We start from the raw sequence: 18,173 nt of genomic DNA, 5'->3' as shown, positions 1-18,173 counted from the left end.
GCCTTCATGGAAGGACTCGGGGGGGGGGGCTGCAACAAAGAGCAATGAACTCTCACCCCTGGCTCTGACTCTGACAAAGCCCGAGTCCCCATGTTCTCTGGGAGAAGTGCTTCCTGGTTCTAATCCCCTTAAGCCTGAATACCTGATGGGGAGGGGTGCAGCTCCTCGAGTTGCTAGAGGGTGTCCTGGGGGGAAATCTGGCACCACAAAGACTTGCTGATAAACCTGTGAAATCTGCTAAGAGTGCTTTCATTGATATGAGAAGGGTCCGAGAGGAACTGAGTATGTCTCCCAGAGTTTCTGCAATTCTCTTCCTGACAGACACTGACTCAGACTCTGAAGCTCTCAGATCTCTTTGAAATGTTATCTACTGTTTGATCCTTGCCGCCCTGTATTCCTGTGTATTACAACCCAATAAAAGGCTATGGAAGAGGGCGCTCGGGGCCTTTTTCTCCTCGGAGAAACTGGCCGCTGCTGGCCTTTGTCTCCCCTGAGAAACTGGCCACAGCCCACTCTTTATCCCCCAAACAGATCTCATCTTCTCTTGGCCATATTTATTCATTCACGCGTGTCCGTGGCACTGGGGGGACTCCCGGAGAAGTTGCCCCCACAATTGACATGATTGGGATCTAGCCAGGACTCAACAGCTTAGGGAGGGCCAGGAAGAGAAGAATCGTGGACAATTGCAAGGACTGTGGAAGAAACCATGGTGGTGCAATGCTGAGAGGGGAGAAAAGTGGAGCAGAACAGGGCAGGTCATGAGGGCAGTTGGATATTTGAATCTGAAACCCTAGAGCAAATTAGAGCTGAAGGCACCATGTGTGTGGGTGGCACTCACAGTCGTTGCAGTGGGGAATGTTCACCAAGAGCAGGCTTTCTCTGGTGATTATATGCAGGAGGAAGAGGAAGATGAGGGGTGGGGGGGGAGCCTATCCTTGACAGTGCACAGGTCTTGGCTAGAACCTCTGGACCAGGACACAGAAAAAAGTCAATATTGTGTATGTCTACATGTCACAGGAAACACAAGTTTCTCTTATGAAAGGCATATGCAAAATGTGGGCCAAGATGCAAAACAAATCATCTGGGACAAAGAGCAGACTCAGACTCCTTTCCCTCTGGTTAGAGAAATGTTCCAGCCCTGGGGAGTGGGCCGGAAGGGGGCATGGATTCAGAACCCACAATCTGTGGGTTCCAGGAGGATGCTCCAACCAACTGAGCCACATGGGCTGGAGCAAAAGAGTGTAAGTAACTTGCTCATGTCCAGAGCACTGCCATTTGGCAGAGCCAGGATTCAATCCCAAGTCCCACCAACTCAGGGTTTTCCACCCTGAGCAGTGTTGACATGGCGAACCAGATAACTTCCTGTTGTAGGGGCTGTCTGTGCATTGTGGGGTGCTTGGCAACACCCTGCACCTGCCCATGAGAGGCTAGTGCCAGCTCCCACACCTCACCGTGTCACAACCAAAAATGTTGCCAGATATCGCCAGATGGCTCCAGCAGGGTAACATCCTCCCATGTGGGACCCACCACTCTGACCTCAGAGTGGGGTAGGAGGAGAGATGTCATCATCAGTGCCATGGAGGTGGGACTTTGCCATAAATGATGGAGGCTGTCACAACACTGTAAACAGTCTGTGACGTTATCTGAGAAGTCAGTGAGCTCATTGTTTCCTGCTTTGTAATGAAAAGTATGGTGTTATTCATTCATTCCTCCTTCAGTAGACTTTTGCTAAGCACCTGCTACGTACCAAACCTGGATTTAGCACCAGGGGATAAAGCAAAAACAAAACCAAAATTCCTGTCTCCAGCAGAGGTTATATTGTGTAGCAATAAACACACAAGTGAAGTACTTGTTATCTCAGGTGATAGTAAAAGCCATAAAGACAACCTAAGCAGGTGTGTGTGTGTGTGTGGAGTGGGAACTGGCATTAGAAATCAGGTGGGGAGTTACCATTTTAAATAAGGTTCCCCAGGATGGCCTCACTCAGAAGGTTACAGGTGAGCAGAGCCCTGAGGTAAGGGAGAGGTTGAGCTCAGCTGCCATGGAGGGAAGAGTGTCACCCAGGCCACACTAAGTACAAGTGCCTTGGGGCCTCCTGGGCAGACTCAGGAATAGCAAGTGTGGTCAGAGAGGAACAGGGCATCAGAGGGCGGGAGGAAGGATGGTATTTTACTGTCCCAGGTGACTTTTTCAAGGCCAATACTAGGTGCAGTGCTAGGATGTAAGCTGGAAGCTTGGAACTCTTGTTCCCAGCCGGGTCGGATTGCAGGGCCCTTTTGCCCCGTCTGTGGGCCTGTTAGAAGCACATCTGTGACTCACCTGGGCTGGACCAATTCTTCTGGAGGATGAGGAGGTGGGGAAGGCCAGTTGTGATATAAGTGTCGGCGTTCTGCTGGCCCAGTAGCTTGTCCTAAGTGGGGTGTGCTGAGCCCAGCCTCCTCTGTGGAGGGAAGAGAGCCATGTGGGTCCTTCTGCTGGTCCTCCTTGGGGCAGCCTGGGTGTTTTTTGTGGGAGCAGGACTGTGGGTCGTCTGCAGCCACTTCTTCACTGTAGACATCCCTGCAGCCATCAGCCACCCTGGGAGACTGCGGGCTCTGCACTGCCTCTTCCAGCTGTTGGTGACCTGGGTGAGTTGTGTGTTTTCTCTGTTCCCTCATGGTGAGGGCTAAGGGGAGAGTGGGGAGAATGTACCAGAAGCGTCTAGTTGGATGAGCGCTAATGTCACGGTGGTAGAGGCTGACAGTATATTGTCAAGCCTGAATAATTCCTGTTAGGTAACTTGTGATTCTCAACCTCTTGTCAGGGTTTCGCAAGCTGAATGGGCAGATAGCCACAAACTTCAAAGAACGATTCCTGTTCTAAGAGAACCCAGCCTGCTCCCCTCCATGGCCTCCCCTCCTGCTTTCTCTCATTCACAGCACTGGCTGCACTGTGAAGCCCCGAAGACAAGAACGAGTTGTTCTGAATCTTTGGGTCCCCATTTCTATCTACCAGCTGACTCCAAAATAGAGAGACATGCTAGTAAATTCATAAATTGGTACCATGAGCAAAACTACAGAACGTGACTTTAAAGTAGATTATTTGTTGCTTTGGAGAGATGGAAGCCTGTGTCTGTCAGTAGTCAGATTCCACCTGTTGCTCTTGGTGGGTGTGATTTAATAAAACCCCTGTGAATGGGTGGTGGTGAGGAACACGCCAAGGTTGGCTGTGAGGATTTTCTGTGACACTCCAGAAGTCTGACAGAAACGGCACAGAGAAAACACGTTTCTTTGGTCTCTTGTGTGACCACAAGCGACTACAAATGCCTGTTCTCATGAGAAATCCTCAATGGAGAGGAACTCAGGAGCTGGAGGGTTCCCCCACCCGGGTCTGAGGTACAGGAGCTGATGATTCGCTCCTGTACTCTTCCTGCCCTTGACGTTCATAGTCTGCACTCTGGTTTCACCAACATAGGGACTCAGTTTCCTCATGTGCAAAATGCAGGGAAATAACAGTACCCACTTCCCAGCATTTGTGGGGAGGCAACGAATCGAGTGTGCGTTTCAGGGCCTGAAGCTCTCCATAAACATGGCCTATTCCAATGTGTCGATTTGTTTTCTTCTAAGATGATGTGTTGGACAACTGCTCTGTGCTGCTGGCCAGTTCTACTCAGAGGGTCAGGGATGGCGAGAGGTCAAATTCCAGAGTCTTCCTGAAGGGGTGGGTGGTAGTTGTGGGTGGGCGGATGGGTAACAGCAATGCACAAGCTGGGTGACTGGGTGGCAAGGGCCGTGAGGAACCTGAGGCAGGGCAGCGGGGTGCAGCAGGGCTTCTTAAAGGGGCTCCCTAAAACCCAAAGGGTGACAGGGCAAGGGTCTATGAATTTGATTGGGCTAATTGTAACCTCTAATGAAAATATAGCATTTCCTTCCATTAAAAATGAGGTGACACATGACAGCTGTGATAATGGGAGCTGTGGGCGACTTTGTCACCAAGAGGAGTCACCTATTTTCCACGCATGTTACAACTGTGGCAGATTTTATGAAAAATCACACGTGCCTGGTGTTCCTTCCAGATGATGATGGTGTTAGACCAGCCACCAGATCTCTCCAGTTAATGCCACTAAGGAGGCCAATGTTGGTCATATCACACATTTACTCCAATATTTTGATAACTGTTTAAATAAAACTGCCTTCCCTTGGTCCCTACATGTGTATTCCAAAGCATCCTGCCGTGAGGCCACGGGCTTCATGACCAGCCAAGGTGGTACTGGCACATGTTGGGCACCCCTTCAGAGGCGGTGCCTGGAGAGACGCCCCCCGTGTTTATTTTAATGATGCGAATTTTCTGACCTGCACCAATAGTAAAAGAATAGTCACCCCTGACACTCGAGACTCCTGGCCAAGCCTGCTTCATCCATGGCCCCAACCTGTCCCTCATTCCCTTTGCCTTATGAAGTGGATCCTGAACATTGAATTATTTTATCCAAAAATATTTCTGAAGGTATCTCTAAAAGATCAACTCTCTACCCCCCCCCCTTTAAAAAACATAACCACAGTGCAGTCATCACATCTAAAAATAGCAAACAAATGCTGGGTGGGCCACCTTGGCTGGGGTGGTCCTGGAGGGGCTCCCTAGGTCGAGATGTTACACCCATGCCAGCTGGAATAGGGACCCCGTGGGTGTGGACGACATTGCTGGTACAGGGCCCCTCGGTGGTACCAGAGCTTGATTTGTAGGGCTGGGGTCTGTGGGTTGGGGAGAGGGGTTTGACTGGGCTGGTGCTGGGGCAGGGGGGCGCAGGATTTTCTGTGGGTGGGATGCATTCAGCCATCTGCAGAAGGCACGCATGGCCCGAAGCAGGGACACACTGAAATTCTTCCCATTGCATTTCCTCTTCTCTCACCAACAGGGGATGATTTTTGAGAAATTGGGAATCTGCTCTATGCCCCAATTTATCTCCTTTGTATACGATCTAATGCCGGTCAAGCAGGATCCAGACGTTGTAATCAAGGACCTCCGCTTTGGGACTATCCCAGTGAAGTTGTACCAGCCCAAGATGTCCTCCTGCACTCCCCGGCGGGGTGTCCTGTTCTTCCATGGTGGTGGGGCCATCGTAGGGAGCCTGAGTAAGAGTCCTTCCCTCTGACTCAGCCCGTAGAGTGACAGCCTCACACCAGGGTGGGTGGAGGCACTTCTGTCAATTTCCCAGCATCTAAAGGCTGCCATTATGATCAGGGAATGCCAGGGCCTTAGTGGGTCCCAGATTGCTCAGGTGACCAAGATATGGCAGGTATTGGTCTCTTTCTGGAAGTGCGGAGGTATGCATGGAGTATCCTTGTGCATCTGTGCAAACGTCTATGCAGGTTTCACTCACAATGTGAAAGTAGGGTGTCTCCATACACCTTCCCTAAGCTGAAATGTTGTAAAGCTAAGAAGCAATTATTTCAGAAGATGCCTTGATAATGGATACCCCAAATAAGCCCAGATAAAGCTCAGATGCTCAGAGACTCAGATCAGAGCTCTGGGGCTGGATGCTGAGATATTGCGTTTGATTTGGGGAAACTGGTAGCCTCTCTCTCTCTCATTCTCTCTCGCTGCCTGCTGGAATGGGAATGAGGGTGGTGGGCACAGCTTCTATAAGGGCTCCCTGGGGAACAAAAGCTGAAGGCAATTTTTGCTTTTCACCTTCTTTCTTTTTTTTTCTTTTTGGTAAAAGTGAAAATGCCCTTCAGTCTTCCTTTGGTTAGCCAAAAACAGGTAAAAATGTAGGTGTTTAGTAAAAGCAAAGCAGGCTAACACACACTTCCAAAAAAGCAGGGCATACTTGTTTATATGTATGAAATGCACAGAATATAAAATTCACCAATTAAAAGTGTACAGATCAGTGGCATTTAGTATCTTCATGATGTTGTGTGACTACTAAGTTGGAAATAAGAATTTTTAAAAATTAAAATAACTAAAACATCATTTTGTTTCACATCAGGAAATGGTTCCAGAAAACTCTACTATAAACACACAAGAGAACCAAAGATTTGAGAAAAATTAATGAAAGAAGAAAACCAACAATTGAGATCATTTTCTTACCTTGATTCTCCAACCCCACCTGCACAAATTAGGGGGAAAATGTCTTTATATGGTGCTTTCTAGTCTGTGGAATGCCAAGGTCAATTGCAGTAGCCTTTGAGAATGGGGAGTTGAATGAAATCATGATTTTGGTATTGTCTGCATAAGAAATGACAATAACAGCAAATATTGATTACTGAATATTTCTTAATGTTAGCATTTACGTGGCAGCATGGGGGAAGCCCCTTATGTGCACTATCTCATTGCCCAGCCCCATGATTATCATTATCCCCATTTCACAGATGAGAAGATTGAGCCTCAGGGAGAGAAGGGCTGTGCCCACCACTCCTTCAGCTCAGGTGAAGAGGAGGCAATGTAGAGACACAAACTTGGGTCTGAATCCAGAGCTCACACACAGAAGCACTCTACTATATGGCCAGACAGCTTCTCAGATGCTGTGAACCAATAGTCAGGACCCAAGAGCTCTGTCCATGGTAGTTGGCAAAGAGAAGGGAGAGCCCATGATAGGCTAAGGAAGCTCACTAAGCCTTCCTAGTCAATTTTAAAACCTTTTCTTCTCTAGGAAATTACCAACAAATATGCTGTCGTTTGTCCAAAGAGAGTGACTCCGTGGTTGTAGCAGTTGGGTGAGTAAAGGGGAGGGTGAGAGGGCAGGGAAGCCAGGCTAAGTCCTGGAGTGACCAGGAGGGAGGTGGGAACTTGGGCAGGAGGGGAATCAAAGGGATGGAGGAGGAGGGCAGCCAGCAAGGAGGAGAGGAACGAAGGGGGAGAGACACAGAGGCAGATCCTGAGCATTCCTCCCTGTGGGCATCCTGTGGGTATGATTCAATGGGGCATTCTGTGAGTGGCATCATTTGGAAGCCTGCTGGGGAGTGGGCTTAGCTAAGGGTATCAGCAGCCAAGTTTCACAGCACAGCATTTTTGGGTGGGCAGGTCTTTGTTGAACAGAACAGCCATGCACAGTCTACACAGTTAGCAGCTCCTTCCACTACATGCCCACGGTGTCCTGCACAGGCACCAGGACAACTGCAAACACTGTGGTCCCATCATTTCTGAGTGCTCTCTGGCGAGAGACCTGCCCTGGTGAGATGCATCTAAGGAAGCGAGAAAAACATGGAAAACCCACTCTCTGTCCTAACTGATCTTGGAGACTCACTCACTTTGGAGAGGCAAAGAGGGCTTGGTGGACCTTGCTGCCCTTCCCTGGGCCTCCACATCAGGCCACGTGGACATATGTATGAGGAGCAGTCACTGCAGTGCAGTGGTCTTGCCCTCCTGCCTGACACATGGTCACACTGGGGGAGGGTGGCTCCTGCTGATTCCACTTTTCCTGCAGGTTTGTTTAAGTGCACATGCCATGAAGAACTATCAGTTGCCAGCATCTTGGTGTGGCTACATTTCCCAGCTTTCCTGTGGTGTAGCTAGTAGAGTAAAAAGTACAGAAGTTAGTTCTGGGTGAGGGGAAGAGACCCAGGGAAGGGCCTCACTCTACAGTTCTTGGCTCCAAGCCATTTCTGCAGAGGGATGGACATCTTGATGCTGTTGGTGGCCCTACGTGTCTTACCATCCTGGCTGTGCTGAAGCAAGTAGTCATCATACTAGTATAGTATAGTAGACTATACTAGCAGATATATCTGCAAGAAAGTTATGTTGGGACTCCAAAGTAAACATGGATCAGGAGTTAACCACTGGCATTCCAGGTAGCTAAGAATAGAGGCAACAGAATGGAAATGGCTGGCAGAAGCTTTGTGCATCTCAAAGCATGTTTCTATTTCTTCTCACCTGGGTACGTGTTTTATTGATTTTAGAGGAAGAGGAAGGGAGAGATGAGAAAGTCATCTGTGTGAGAGAGAAATATAGATGTCAGAGCAAAATATCCAATGGGTGTCTCCCATAAGTGCCCCAACCAAGAATGTAACCCACAATCCATTAGTAACAGGATAATGCACCAACCAAGTGAGCCACCTGGCCACTCAAACCCCCTCTTTTTGGAGTCCAGCATTTAAAATGGTAAAGTCTCTGTCAAAACCCAGATTTCTGGACTCTTGAAAATTGGGAAGTTCTAGCAATACCAGGCTGGCAACGTGCTAACAGCCAACTGAATGAGAAGCCATGGCTGGAGTTGGGGAGGCTGATCTGGAGGTGACCCATGTGTTATCTGTGGCCCTGGGCAGTATTTAAACATATACATATTATAGATGTTATGTATTTATTTTTAGGGAGAGGGGAAAGGAGAGAGAGAAACATCCATTGGTTGCCTCTAGACCTTTCCCAGACCAGGGACTGCACCCACAAACCAGGCATGTAGCCTGACTGGGAGTCCAACTGGTGACCTTTTGCTTTGCAGGATGACAGCCAAGCAATAAGTCACTCCAGTCAGGGTGCATTTGGTAGCATTCTAGCTTCCAAACCTGGAGGCCACAACACCTGTGAGCATGGCAGCAGTATTGAAAATCTAAACCCACACCACCCAGGGCTTGCTCATAAATGAAACCAAAATGTACAGAACAGGTGTGACTCAGGGCAGCACCATCAGGTAGGTTCAGAAGGATGGGGCTCATGCTGCTGATAGCTCAGTTCTTGACCAATAATAGGGGGGATGACAGGGCTCTGGTGATCACAGCCTGTCCCCAAAATTGGCATGAGACAGTAGAAATAGCAGCTGCCCTTACTGAGGCCATGGGCCAGGCACTGAGGACCTTACTTCTATCAGCTCATTTAAGCCCTAGATCTTAATCTACCTGCTCAGGGATGAGAAAGAGAAGTTAATGGAAGAAATTTGGGCTCAAGATTGCAACACAGAGGTGTCTCCTACTCTGCCATGGTGGTGAGTGTCAACCATGTTCCTTGATTCCTTTGCAGATACCGCAAGGCACCCAAGCATAGGTTTCCAACGCCAATGAGAGACTGCCTTGTGGCCACCGTCCACTTCCTCAGGTCCCTGGATTTGTATGGGGTGGATCCAGCCCGGGTTGTAGTCTGTGGTGACAGTGCTGGTGGGGGAATGGCAGCAGTAATGTGTCAAAAACTTATAAACAGGTCAGATCTCCCCAAAATCCGCGCTCAGATTCTCATCTATGCTGTTACCCAAATGATGGATTTTCAACTCCCATCCTACCAGCAGAATGCAAACATTCCCCTGCTCAGCAGGAATTTTGTCTTCCACTGTTTACGGTATTACATGGACATCCACCCCTCCTGGAACAGCATAATTATGAAACGTGCCCACTTGCCTGTGGAAGTGTGGGAGAAGTACAGAAAGTGGCTGGGCTCAGAAAACATCCCAGAGAGATTTAAGAAGAGAGGCTACCAGGAAGTTCCCCTCGTGCCCCATAATGAGGATGCTTACCTGGAGACAAACCACACTGTGGATTTGATGAACTCGCCCCTGATTGCAGAAGATGAAGTAGTGTCTCAGCTCCCAGAAGCTTGCATTGTGAGCTGTGAGTATGACGCTCTCCGGGACGATTCGCTGCTGTACAAGAAGAGACTGGAGGACCTGGGAGTCCCTGTGACTTGGCACCACATGGAGGATGGTTTTCACGGAGTGCTCAGCATGCTCGGCATGTTCTACTTTCAGTTCCCGTGCTCCACGCAGGTTCTAAACCTCATGGTCCACTTTCTAAAGGGGTTGTGATCATCTTTCCTTCCCATGAGGGCTATGAGAGGATGGGTCCCACCATTATCCAGTTTCCTATAGAGCTCTTTGTTGTTGATGCAGGTGATGCTGAGTGGGGTGAGGGAGGGTGTGGAGGCCATCATGTTTTTCTTGCTCCAGTTTCTAGAATCCCAGAAAGCACATTTCTGATTTCTGGAGAGAAGCAGTAGGTGAGATAGGGGTGGTGGGGGAAGGTGAGCCTCTCTGTGTCTGTGCAGCGGTGGGAAAATTTGAGCAGATGCCTTTTACTGGCCAATTGCAAGAGAGTGAATGAGCATATAAGAGTTGCCCATGGCCTCCCTGAGGTTGAGTTCTGATGGCCCAGGTGATCCAGGCTGTGAGCAACAGGGCCGTCCACTTGCCTGGCCTTGGACACCCCCAGGGGCACCATGCACACTCTCATGGGCCCTCTCCAATCTAGCCAGGGGGGCTTGGCTCTGATGGTCTAGGCTGCTGGGTGGAGGTGGATCAACTGGCCCCACTCTCCTCCTCCTGGCACAGGGTGACACTCCCTGCTGGTCCTCTGGAGTTCAGAGTCTGAACTGTCTGAGCTGAAAGATTTAAGACTGAGGAGACAAGTTTCTGTGGTGGTGGGCCGCTAGGGGCAGATGAAGACAGTAGCCCAGAACCACCTGACTGGGGGGGCTCTGGAGCTGTTGGAGTCAAAGTGTCAGAAGACAAGAGTTGGAAAGGTCTCTGTGCTGAGCCAGAGACCCATGAAGACAGAGTCTGACCCAACTCAACCATGTCAGCAGAGAGAAATTGAGGGAGAGCCAAGAGAAAGCAAAGATGTGCAGGGAGGCCTAATTCTGTTTTCGGACACAGAACCAACTCAGATTGAACTAAACCAGAGAGACTGTATAGGCCAGGGGGATAAATGAGAATCGGTGTGATGCAGGAACTCAAACAATGCCCCCAGCTACCTTTTCTTCTTTCCTCTGTTCTATGCTTCTCTCTGTTTACTTTCCTTTAGCTTCTGCACATGGTGGTTCTGACCAGCTCCATACTTACACTGTGCCAGGGTCATTATAATGGATTTGCCTCATTCTCAGTGGTCCCAGAAGAAATCGCATTACCTCTCTATGGCTCTAAGGGCTCTCTGAATGATGCCAGTTGCCACCACCAATGGAATGGAAAGTTCCAACTGACCAGATGTAAGTCCCATGCCATCCCTGGAGTGGAAGGTGGGGTCAGCTTTTTCTGGTGCTTGAACTGCTGATGGTGGAGGGCAGGACTACTTCCCTCACATCAACACTTACTCTACTGGGTGGATGTCAATGCTAACTTTCCTGCAGCATCCAAAGTACATTCTGAGTGAAGGTACATGGTAGTGACAAAAGATGTCAAGGACCCTTGGACAAGCTGATCACCTGCCCCTTAGGAGTAAAAATTTCTTGAGTAGCCAGACACAGGCTCCCATGCTTGCCTTACCTGGTCTTCAGGAGACTCTGTTTCTGGTTGGCCAGTGGCCTAACTAGACCAAGATCCAAGTTGACTGCATGCAGATCCCATGAATGCCTTTAACAGGCTTTCAGTTGAAAGTTTGTGCTGAAACTTGGGGTGGAGTGAAATCCAATGGGTAACTTCAGATCTATTGATAGCAGGCAGACTACAAGTCAACAAACAAGTACCAGGAAAGATGTGGAGGAAAGAACCCTCGCGCACTGTTGGGGTTTTTAGTTGGGGCAGCCACTGGGGAAAACACTGTGGAAGTTCTTCAGATAATAAATTAAGTGTGATCTACCATGTGACCCAGCAAATCCAATTTTGGGTTGTTATCTGAGGAAATCCAAATCACTAATTCAAAAATACACATGTGCGCCCATGTCCATTGTAATATTATTTACAATAGGAGAGGTGTGGAAGTGACCTAAGTGTTTGTTGAGAGACAAAAGGATGAAGAGGATGTGGTACATGTGCACAATGGAATACTATTACTCAGGCATATAAAAAAATGAAATCTTGCCTCATGTGACAACATGGATAAACCTAGAAGGTATTGTGCTAAGTGAAGTAAGTCAGACAGAGAAAGACAAGGATCACTCGATTTCATTTGTATGTGTAATCTAAAAACAAAATAAATAATTAAACCAAAGAGAAACAAACCGATAGATGTAAAGAACATTTTGATAGCTGCCAGGTGGGAAGGGTTTAGGAGGATGGGTGAAGAAGGGGAAAGGTTAAGATATACAAACAGCCAGTTATAAAACCAGTCATAGGATGGAAAGAACAGCTTAGGAAATATAGTTAATAATATTGTAATAACTGTAAGCTGTCAAATGTGCACTAGATATAGCAGGGTGATCACTAGTAAGTTGTATAAATGTGTCATTGTCAGAGAACAGACCCGGGGGTGGTTAATGGTATAGTATTACCAAAAGCAACCCCCCTTTTTCTCTGGGGGTCCCCCCTATACTAGGTTCATTTTGCCCTCCGCCAAAAGAAAGACTTCTCTCAATGCCAGTGACTGGTGAAAAGACAAGGAATTATTTATTTACAAGTTACAGACTTCAGAGTAATGACAACATCTTCATTAAAATACTCAAGTCATTTAGAATACCCACAGATGCACACAGTCCTCCCTTCTCCCTCTGCCCAGTCAGGGGTACCATATCTCAGGAAAAGAAGTAGAAGTCCACGATTCAGGCTCCTGGCACCACCCGCTGTGTCGCCGCCACAATCTCCAGTTAATCCAAAGCCATGTGGCACCTTCTCAAGGCCCACCAGCAAGAGTCCTTTCACCCTTTTTCTTCCAGGCAAAGTCTCTCTTACTGCCTAAGCCACATGGCAAAAGGGAGCACCCCAAAAGCCACCTGGTCCTGACTGTCGCCCAAGCCTCATGGTCCCAACCTGTTTCGCCCAAGCTGCGTGGTTCTCCCTGGTATGGCTGCTGTGCCTGGGTTTAAATCCCCACGCCAATCTTCCTCTGAAGCCCCTTTTCCGACTCCTCCTACTATCAGTTACACTTGCCAGCATTCCTGTATTCTTCCAGCTTTACTGGGCTGATAGAGTAAGTCTGGGCAGATGGGGCCCTGGGGCACTGAACCAATCTTCTCCAAGCTCTCATGCAGGAACTGTAACCAGGGGGAGTTGCCTCCCAGTTACATCTTGGGTGGAAGTCACTTCCATCCCCCTGGCTCAAAGCATGGGCACAGCTATTTAACATATCTATGAAACCAGTTAAAGTTATGGATATGTTAAATGACCATGTCAGAGGTTCCCTGCAAAGCTATTGCTATACAAGAAAACTCTCAGTGGCCCTGCTCCATGTGTCCCATCTCTCAGCTCACACTTGTGGGGGTGAGGACATCCTATATATATATTTCTAATAATCTGGACACCTTCAGTTCTGGGCCCCATTACAAATCCCTATCTAGGCCCCCACCCCTTGGCTACACCCTGTTACATCATCACTATGCTGTACACCTGACACTAATATAATGTTGTCTGTCAAGTACAATGAAGAAATGTTTGAAAATGCAAGAAGAAATTACACAAAACCCAGCCAACTTTAGGCAGGAGGACTGGTGTCCAGGGAGTCACTGTGGGCAGTGGCAGCAGATCCCTTCAGGGAGGACTTGGAGGAGGATGGGCAGCATGAACTTGAGGGAAAATGCAGATGCCTTCCTCCAGGGGGCCTGGTCTCCTCTTCAGTCCAGGGGCTCTGGATCCATGAGCCAATTTAGGATTGGAAACTGGGTGAGGAGCCACAGATCTCCACCTGGTGTGTGGCTGAATGGGAACCACCAGGGTCAGTCAGGAGAGATGGTGTCCATGGAAGGAACAGATGAGGCAGGGTACACAACTCAGGCTGGGGGGGGTGTTGAATGGTTTCAGTGGCTTGGGACACAGGTGCTGTCCCTAGTGGTTTGGTACATGGCCCTGGGTGATGAAGGCAGGGGGTAGTAGCTCGGAGGGGAAAAGATACATCGAGGGGGTGTTTGGAGGTGTGGGCTCAGCCTGTTCACATTTGAAAAGTACACTTATAGGTGGGCTCTTGTCTGTCCCTGTCCAGGCATTGACTAATATGGGCAGGGACAGTCCCTTCTGGGTCAGCAGGGCCTTAGATGTCAAAGTATCAGAACACACACACACATACACACACACCCCAACCAACCAACAAGACATGGTTAATACAAGGAGTATTTATGAAGCTGATTTCTTAACCTGAGAAGGTCAGGCCAATGAATAAAGACAGGAGGGAGGAGAATGGGGTGGAAAGAATGCCTCCCAACGAGGACTTTCTCTTTCTCACCCAGGCTGAACTCAGCAAACTGGCCAGCTCTTTTACCTCTGGTTTTCCAACTGAGACAAGAGCACAAAGCATCTGGTACAAGTATTGCAACCCAGGGAGGTCAGCCTGGGTTTGGGTTTTGACCCTGAAGGCCCCCTCTCCAGTCCGTGTCCTGGGGCCATGTGCCAGGGCTCCCCACCTACAGGGACCAGGCATTCCCAGGAAGAGATCTTGCCCTTTACAAAGGGATGTTTTCAATGTACCAGTGCCTCTGCCCCTGGGGAGAGATACACCCTGAGCCACTTCACGCATCATGAGGTTTGCAGGGGGGTGGGTTACATCAAGTGTGTTCCAGGGGACAGTTTTCCTGTGCTCGCCGTCCAAGAGCAAGAGCATCAGGGTCACCTTACAGAGGCCCCCCTCTCTTCCTGGTGTGTCAGGGGCCAGGGGTCAGCATGTGGGTCCTGGGTGAGACTTTCATGGCTGCCCGTGTCCTTCCTCCCATCGGCCCCGTGGTGAATGGCTGGCTTGGGCAGTGCATCATCCTGCCCACAATACCCTGGGTGAAGTTGGGCTTCCTGATGACTCCATCCTGCTAAGGGAGTTAGAACCTCAGGGGAGATAAGATAAAACCAGGGAGAGCAATGTGCCTAGGGCTACCAAGGAGTCATAACAGCACCAGCTAACGTTTACTGAACACTCACCATGTGCCAGGTACTGTGCTGAGCACTTGCTGAAGGGAAGACAATGGCCAGTACTGTGACCATGAAAGTGAACTCTGGATGTGTTTACTGGTCAGGCAAGGGAGTGGTCAACAGTGAGAAAACACATGGAGTATGCTGGTGGGAAAGAATTGGGGGTTTCACATGTTAGCAGTTGTAGTAGGTGGTGGTGCTGCGTGGGTGGGGCAGAATGAGCCTGTAAGTTCATACTTTGTTAAAACACAGTACTGAGACACTTCCGCCAAGATGGAGGCATAGGTGGAGACATCGTGCCTTCTCACACAACCAAGTTTAGAGACAACTAAATATTAGCAACAGAAAACACAGCCAGAACACAGAAAATTGAACTTTTCGGAAGTCTGTTAACAACAAATTCTTCAGCCTGACCAGTAAGAGGGGCGAAACCAGCAGCTGGTGGAGCGGGGTTGCACAGGAAAACTTGGTCAGACGGACTCAGGTGCGCGGAATCCAGGAGCAGGGTTGGACCTAGTGAGCGACCCAGCGAGCGACCTCGAGGAAACAGCGAGGGAGCAGGGCTGCGTGTTGACTGTGGTCGCGCATTTGTGCGCGGATAGACAAGCAAGGGAGTGGACGATTGGACCGGGACCCAGCGGTCCCCGCAGCAAGCGGCAGCAGAGGGAGCCACCATTTCCCTTCTCTGACCCCACCTCCACATACAGCGTCATAACCCAGCGACTCTGAGTGGCCCGGCCCTGGTGAACCACCTAAGGCTGTGCTCCTCACCCAGCAGCACGAAACAGCAGAGGGTGCCACCATTTCCCCCCTCTGACCACGCCCCCACATACAGCATCACAACCCAGCAACCTGGGAGTCCAAGGCTCCGCTCCTCACACTTAAAGGGCACGAACAGACCAAAAATGGCTTAAGAAGATCCCAAAGCCCCAGAGCCTATAAATCTAAGCAATGAAGAAATAGCAAAACTCTACGACACACAGTTTAAAACACTGGTCATCAGGATCCTCACAGAACTGGTTGATTATAGCCACAAATTAGACAAATATATGCAGGCGAAACTAATTGAAATGAATGGAATTGCACAGGAAACCAATAGCGATGAAAAGGAAACTGGGACTCAAATCAATGGAGTGGACCAGAAGAAAGCAAATAATGGCCAAACAGAAAAGAGTCAGGAAGCAAGAATTCAAAGAAATGAGGAGAGTCTTAGGAACCTCCAGGACATCTTTAAATGCTCCAACATCCGAATTATAGGGGTACCAGAAGGGGGAAAGGCACAGCCACCAGTGGAACACTTATTTGAACAAATAATAAAGGAGAATTTCCCCAATCTGGCAAAGGAAATAGACTTCCAGGAAATCCAGGAAGCTCAGAGAGTACCAAAGAAGTTGGACCCAAGAAGGAACACACCAAGGCACATCATCATTATATTAGCCAAGATTAAAATGAAGGAGAGAATCCTAGAAGCAGCAAGAGCTAAGGGGACAGTCACCTACAAAGGAGTTCCCATCAGACTGCCAGCGGATTTCTCAAAAGAGACCTTCCAGGCAAGAAGGGGCTGGAAAGAGGTATTCCAAGTCATGAAAACCAAAGACCTACAACCAAGATTGCTCTATCCAGCAAAACTTTCATTTAGGATGGAAGGGCAGATAAAGTGATTCTCAGATAAGATCAAATTCAAGGAGTTCATCATCACCAAGCCCTTATTGTATGAAATGTTAAAGGGACTTACCTAAGAAAAAGAAGTTAAAAAAACATGAACAGTGAAAGGACAGCAAACTCACAGTTATTAACAACCACACCTAAAACAAAAGCAAATTAAGAGGACAGCTAGATCAGGAGTGAACCATAGAAATGAAGAACACGTGGAGGGTTAGCAACAGGGGAGTGGGAGGAGGAGAAGGGGGGAGAAGGTACAGAAAATAAGTACCATAGACAGTAGATAGAAAATAGATGGGGGGGGCAAGAATAGTATGGGAAATATAGAATCTAAAGAACTTGAGACACATGGTCATAAACTAAAGGGGGGTAATGGGGACGGGGAGGTAGGGTGGAGGGGAATGAAGGGGGGGAATAGAACAACTGTTATGGCATAATCAATTAAAAAATAAATTAAAAAGGAAAAAAAAACCATAGTGCTCGTTGGTCAGGAAAGAGCCTTCAGTGGGAGAGGGGAGAGTGCAGTGGGCTGGGGTAGGGCTTGGAGCTGGTGGTTGCCTGTCAGTCTTGGATGGTTAGAATCTGCAGTCAGGAAACACAGTGTCAGGGTCGACTGTCTCCCAGATGAGCCTTGCCGTCAGTGAGAAGTTTGTCTCTTGTGATGTGGAAGAAGAACCCTTTCTCTACTCCTTAGTTTCTGCTTCTGGGGCCCTGGAAATTAAATGTACAAAAGACAGATAAACAGGAGAAAAGGCATAGAAATTTCACTTGATAATAGTATTTTTACATGGCACAGGGATCTTTCTAGAGAGAAGTGAACAACTTCTTTCTAGAAAGAAGCCATTAGGCTGAGGGCTTAGGCCAGTCGATAAAGAACTATACATTTGTAGAGAAGTGACAAGAAAAAGAAAAGGATGTTAAGCTTTTAGAGGCAAAAACAGTGGGAAGAAAAATCTACAGAGGGATTTGATGGAAGATAAGGGTTGTTTTAGTGAGGTTTGCTCCATGTCAGCTTTGGGCTGAAGAGTCTATCGTTGTTTCGTTCAGCCCTTCCTGGTCAGAGAGAGGGGAAGAAGACGTCTTTATGAAGAGAAATTGATACCCTACTTAGGCAAATAATGGGAGGGCAGAGAGCTTCATCGGGTGTCTGTTTTTCAAGGGTCTTCAGCTCACAGTCATCCTAACACAAGGTGCCATAGTTTGGGTGTCATCTTCCAACCCCCTACAGTTGTCTTTGTTATGTTGATTATCATCCCTCTTTGGCAGATTAGGCAACTCATCCATAGTCAATAGCCACTCAAATGCAGAGCCAGGATTTGATCCAGGCATCCTGGCTGCATTCACATGCCAAGGACACTGCCTCTTTGTAGTAAAGGGAGGCAAAGTAGGATGGGTGTCCTTAGGGGGCTCCCATGTTGGGGGTCCACATTAAGACATCCTGTGGGTTAGGGTCAGAGGGCTCATGACGCAGAGCAGTGGTTCTCAATGGGAGGAGGGGGGTGTGAGTGTGGTCCTGGGAGGCATTTGGCAATGTCTGGTGACTTATTTGGCCATCACTACAGAAAAGGTGCTACTGGCATCTAGTGGGTAGGGAGCAAGGATGCTACTTAACATTTTACAGTGTTCAGGACAGCCCGCACAAGAGAGCTATTGAGCCCCAAGTGTGGATGGCACCCAGTCTGAGAAACTGGGGTAATAGAAGGAAGCCATGTGGATTCTGTTCTGGGGTCAGGCCCACCACCTGGGTTCAGGTCCTCTATCTGCTGCATATCCTTGAGTTCTATTGTGTCTTAGCTTTTTCAGCAGGAAAGAAGGGACCAGGAAACAAGTGCCAGGGAGGCTGTGGCCTGGCCTGCCA

At 48.6% G+C, this 18,173-nt stretch overlaps 1 protein-coding gene across 1 annotated transcript; it reads left to right on the top strand.

Annotated features, from left to right (window-relative positions):
* Window positions 1-2,459: 2,459 nt before the first annotated feature.
* LOC119064151 (arylacetamide deacetylase-like 3) lies at window positions 2,460-9,772 on the top strand. The gene is made up of 4 exons (XM_037165742.2): window positions 2,460-2,627; window positions 4,892-5,108; window positions 6,629-6,692; window positions 8,929-9,772. The coding sequence occupies exons 1-4, from the start codon at window positions 2,460-2,462 to the stop codon at window positions 9,701-9,703; spliced, it is 1,224 nt and encodes a 407-aa protein (XP_037021637.2). The 3' UTR covers window positions 9,704-9,772.
* The last annotated feature ends 8,401 nt before the right edge of the window (window positions 9,773-18,173 follow it).

This window comes from Artibeus jamaicensis, unplaced genomic scaffold (assembly GCF_021234435.1).
Source record: "Artibeus jamaicensis isolate MK-2021 breed Jamaican fruit bat unplaced genomic scaffold, CSHL_Jam_final scaffold_847, whole genome shotgun sequence".
Classification (NCBI taxonomy): Eukaryota; Metazoa; Chordata; class Mammalia; order Chiroptera; family Phyllostomidae; genus Artibeus; species Artibeus jamaicensis.
Note: the sequence above shows the minus strand (reverse complement) of the source record. Positions and strands in the feature narration are given on the sequence as shown.

What these genes read in the sequence shown, in the direction of transcription:
- LOC119064151 (XM_037165742.2), top strand. Translation starts at nt 2,460, where the DNA reads ATGTGGGTCCTTCTGCTGGTCCTCCTTGGGGCAGCCTGGGTGTTTTTT. An exon ending in GGCCATCGTAGGGAGCCTGA is followed by an intron (nt 5,109 to 6,628) that starts GTAAGAGTCCTT and finishes TTTCTTCTCTAG; the next exon opens with GAAATTACCAACAAATATGC. An exon ending in TCCGTGGTTGTAGCAGTTGG is followed by an intron (nt 6,693 to 8,928) that starts GTGAGTAAAGGG and finishes ATTCCTTTGCAG; the next exon opens with ATACCGCAAGGCACCCAAGC.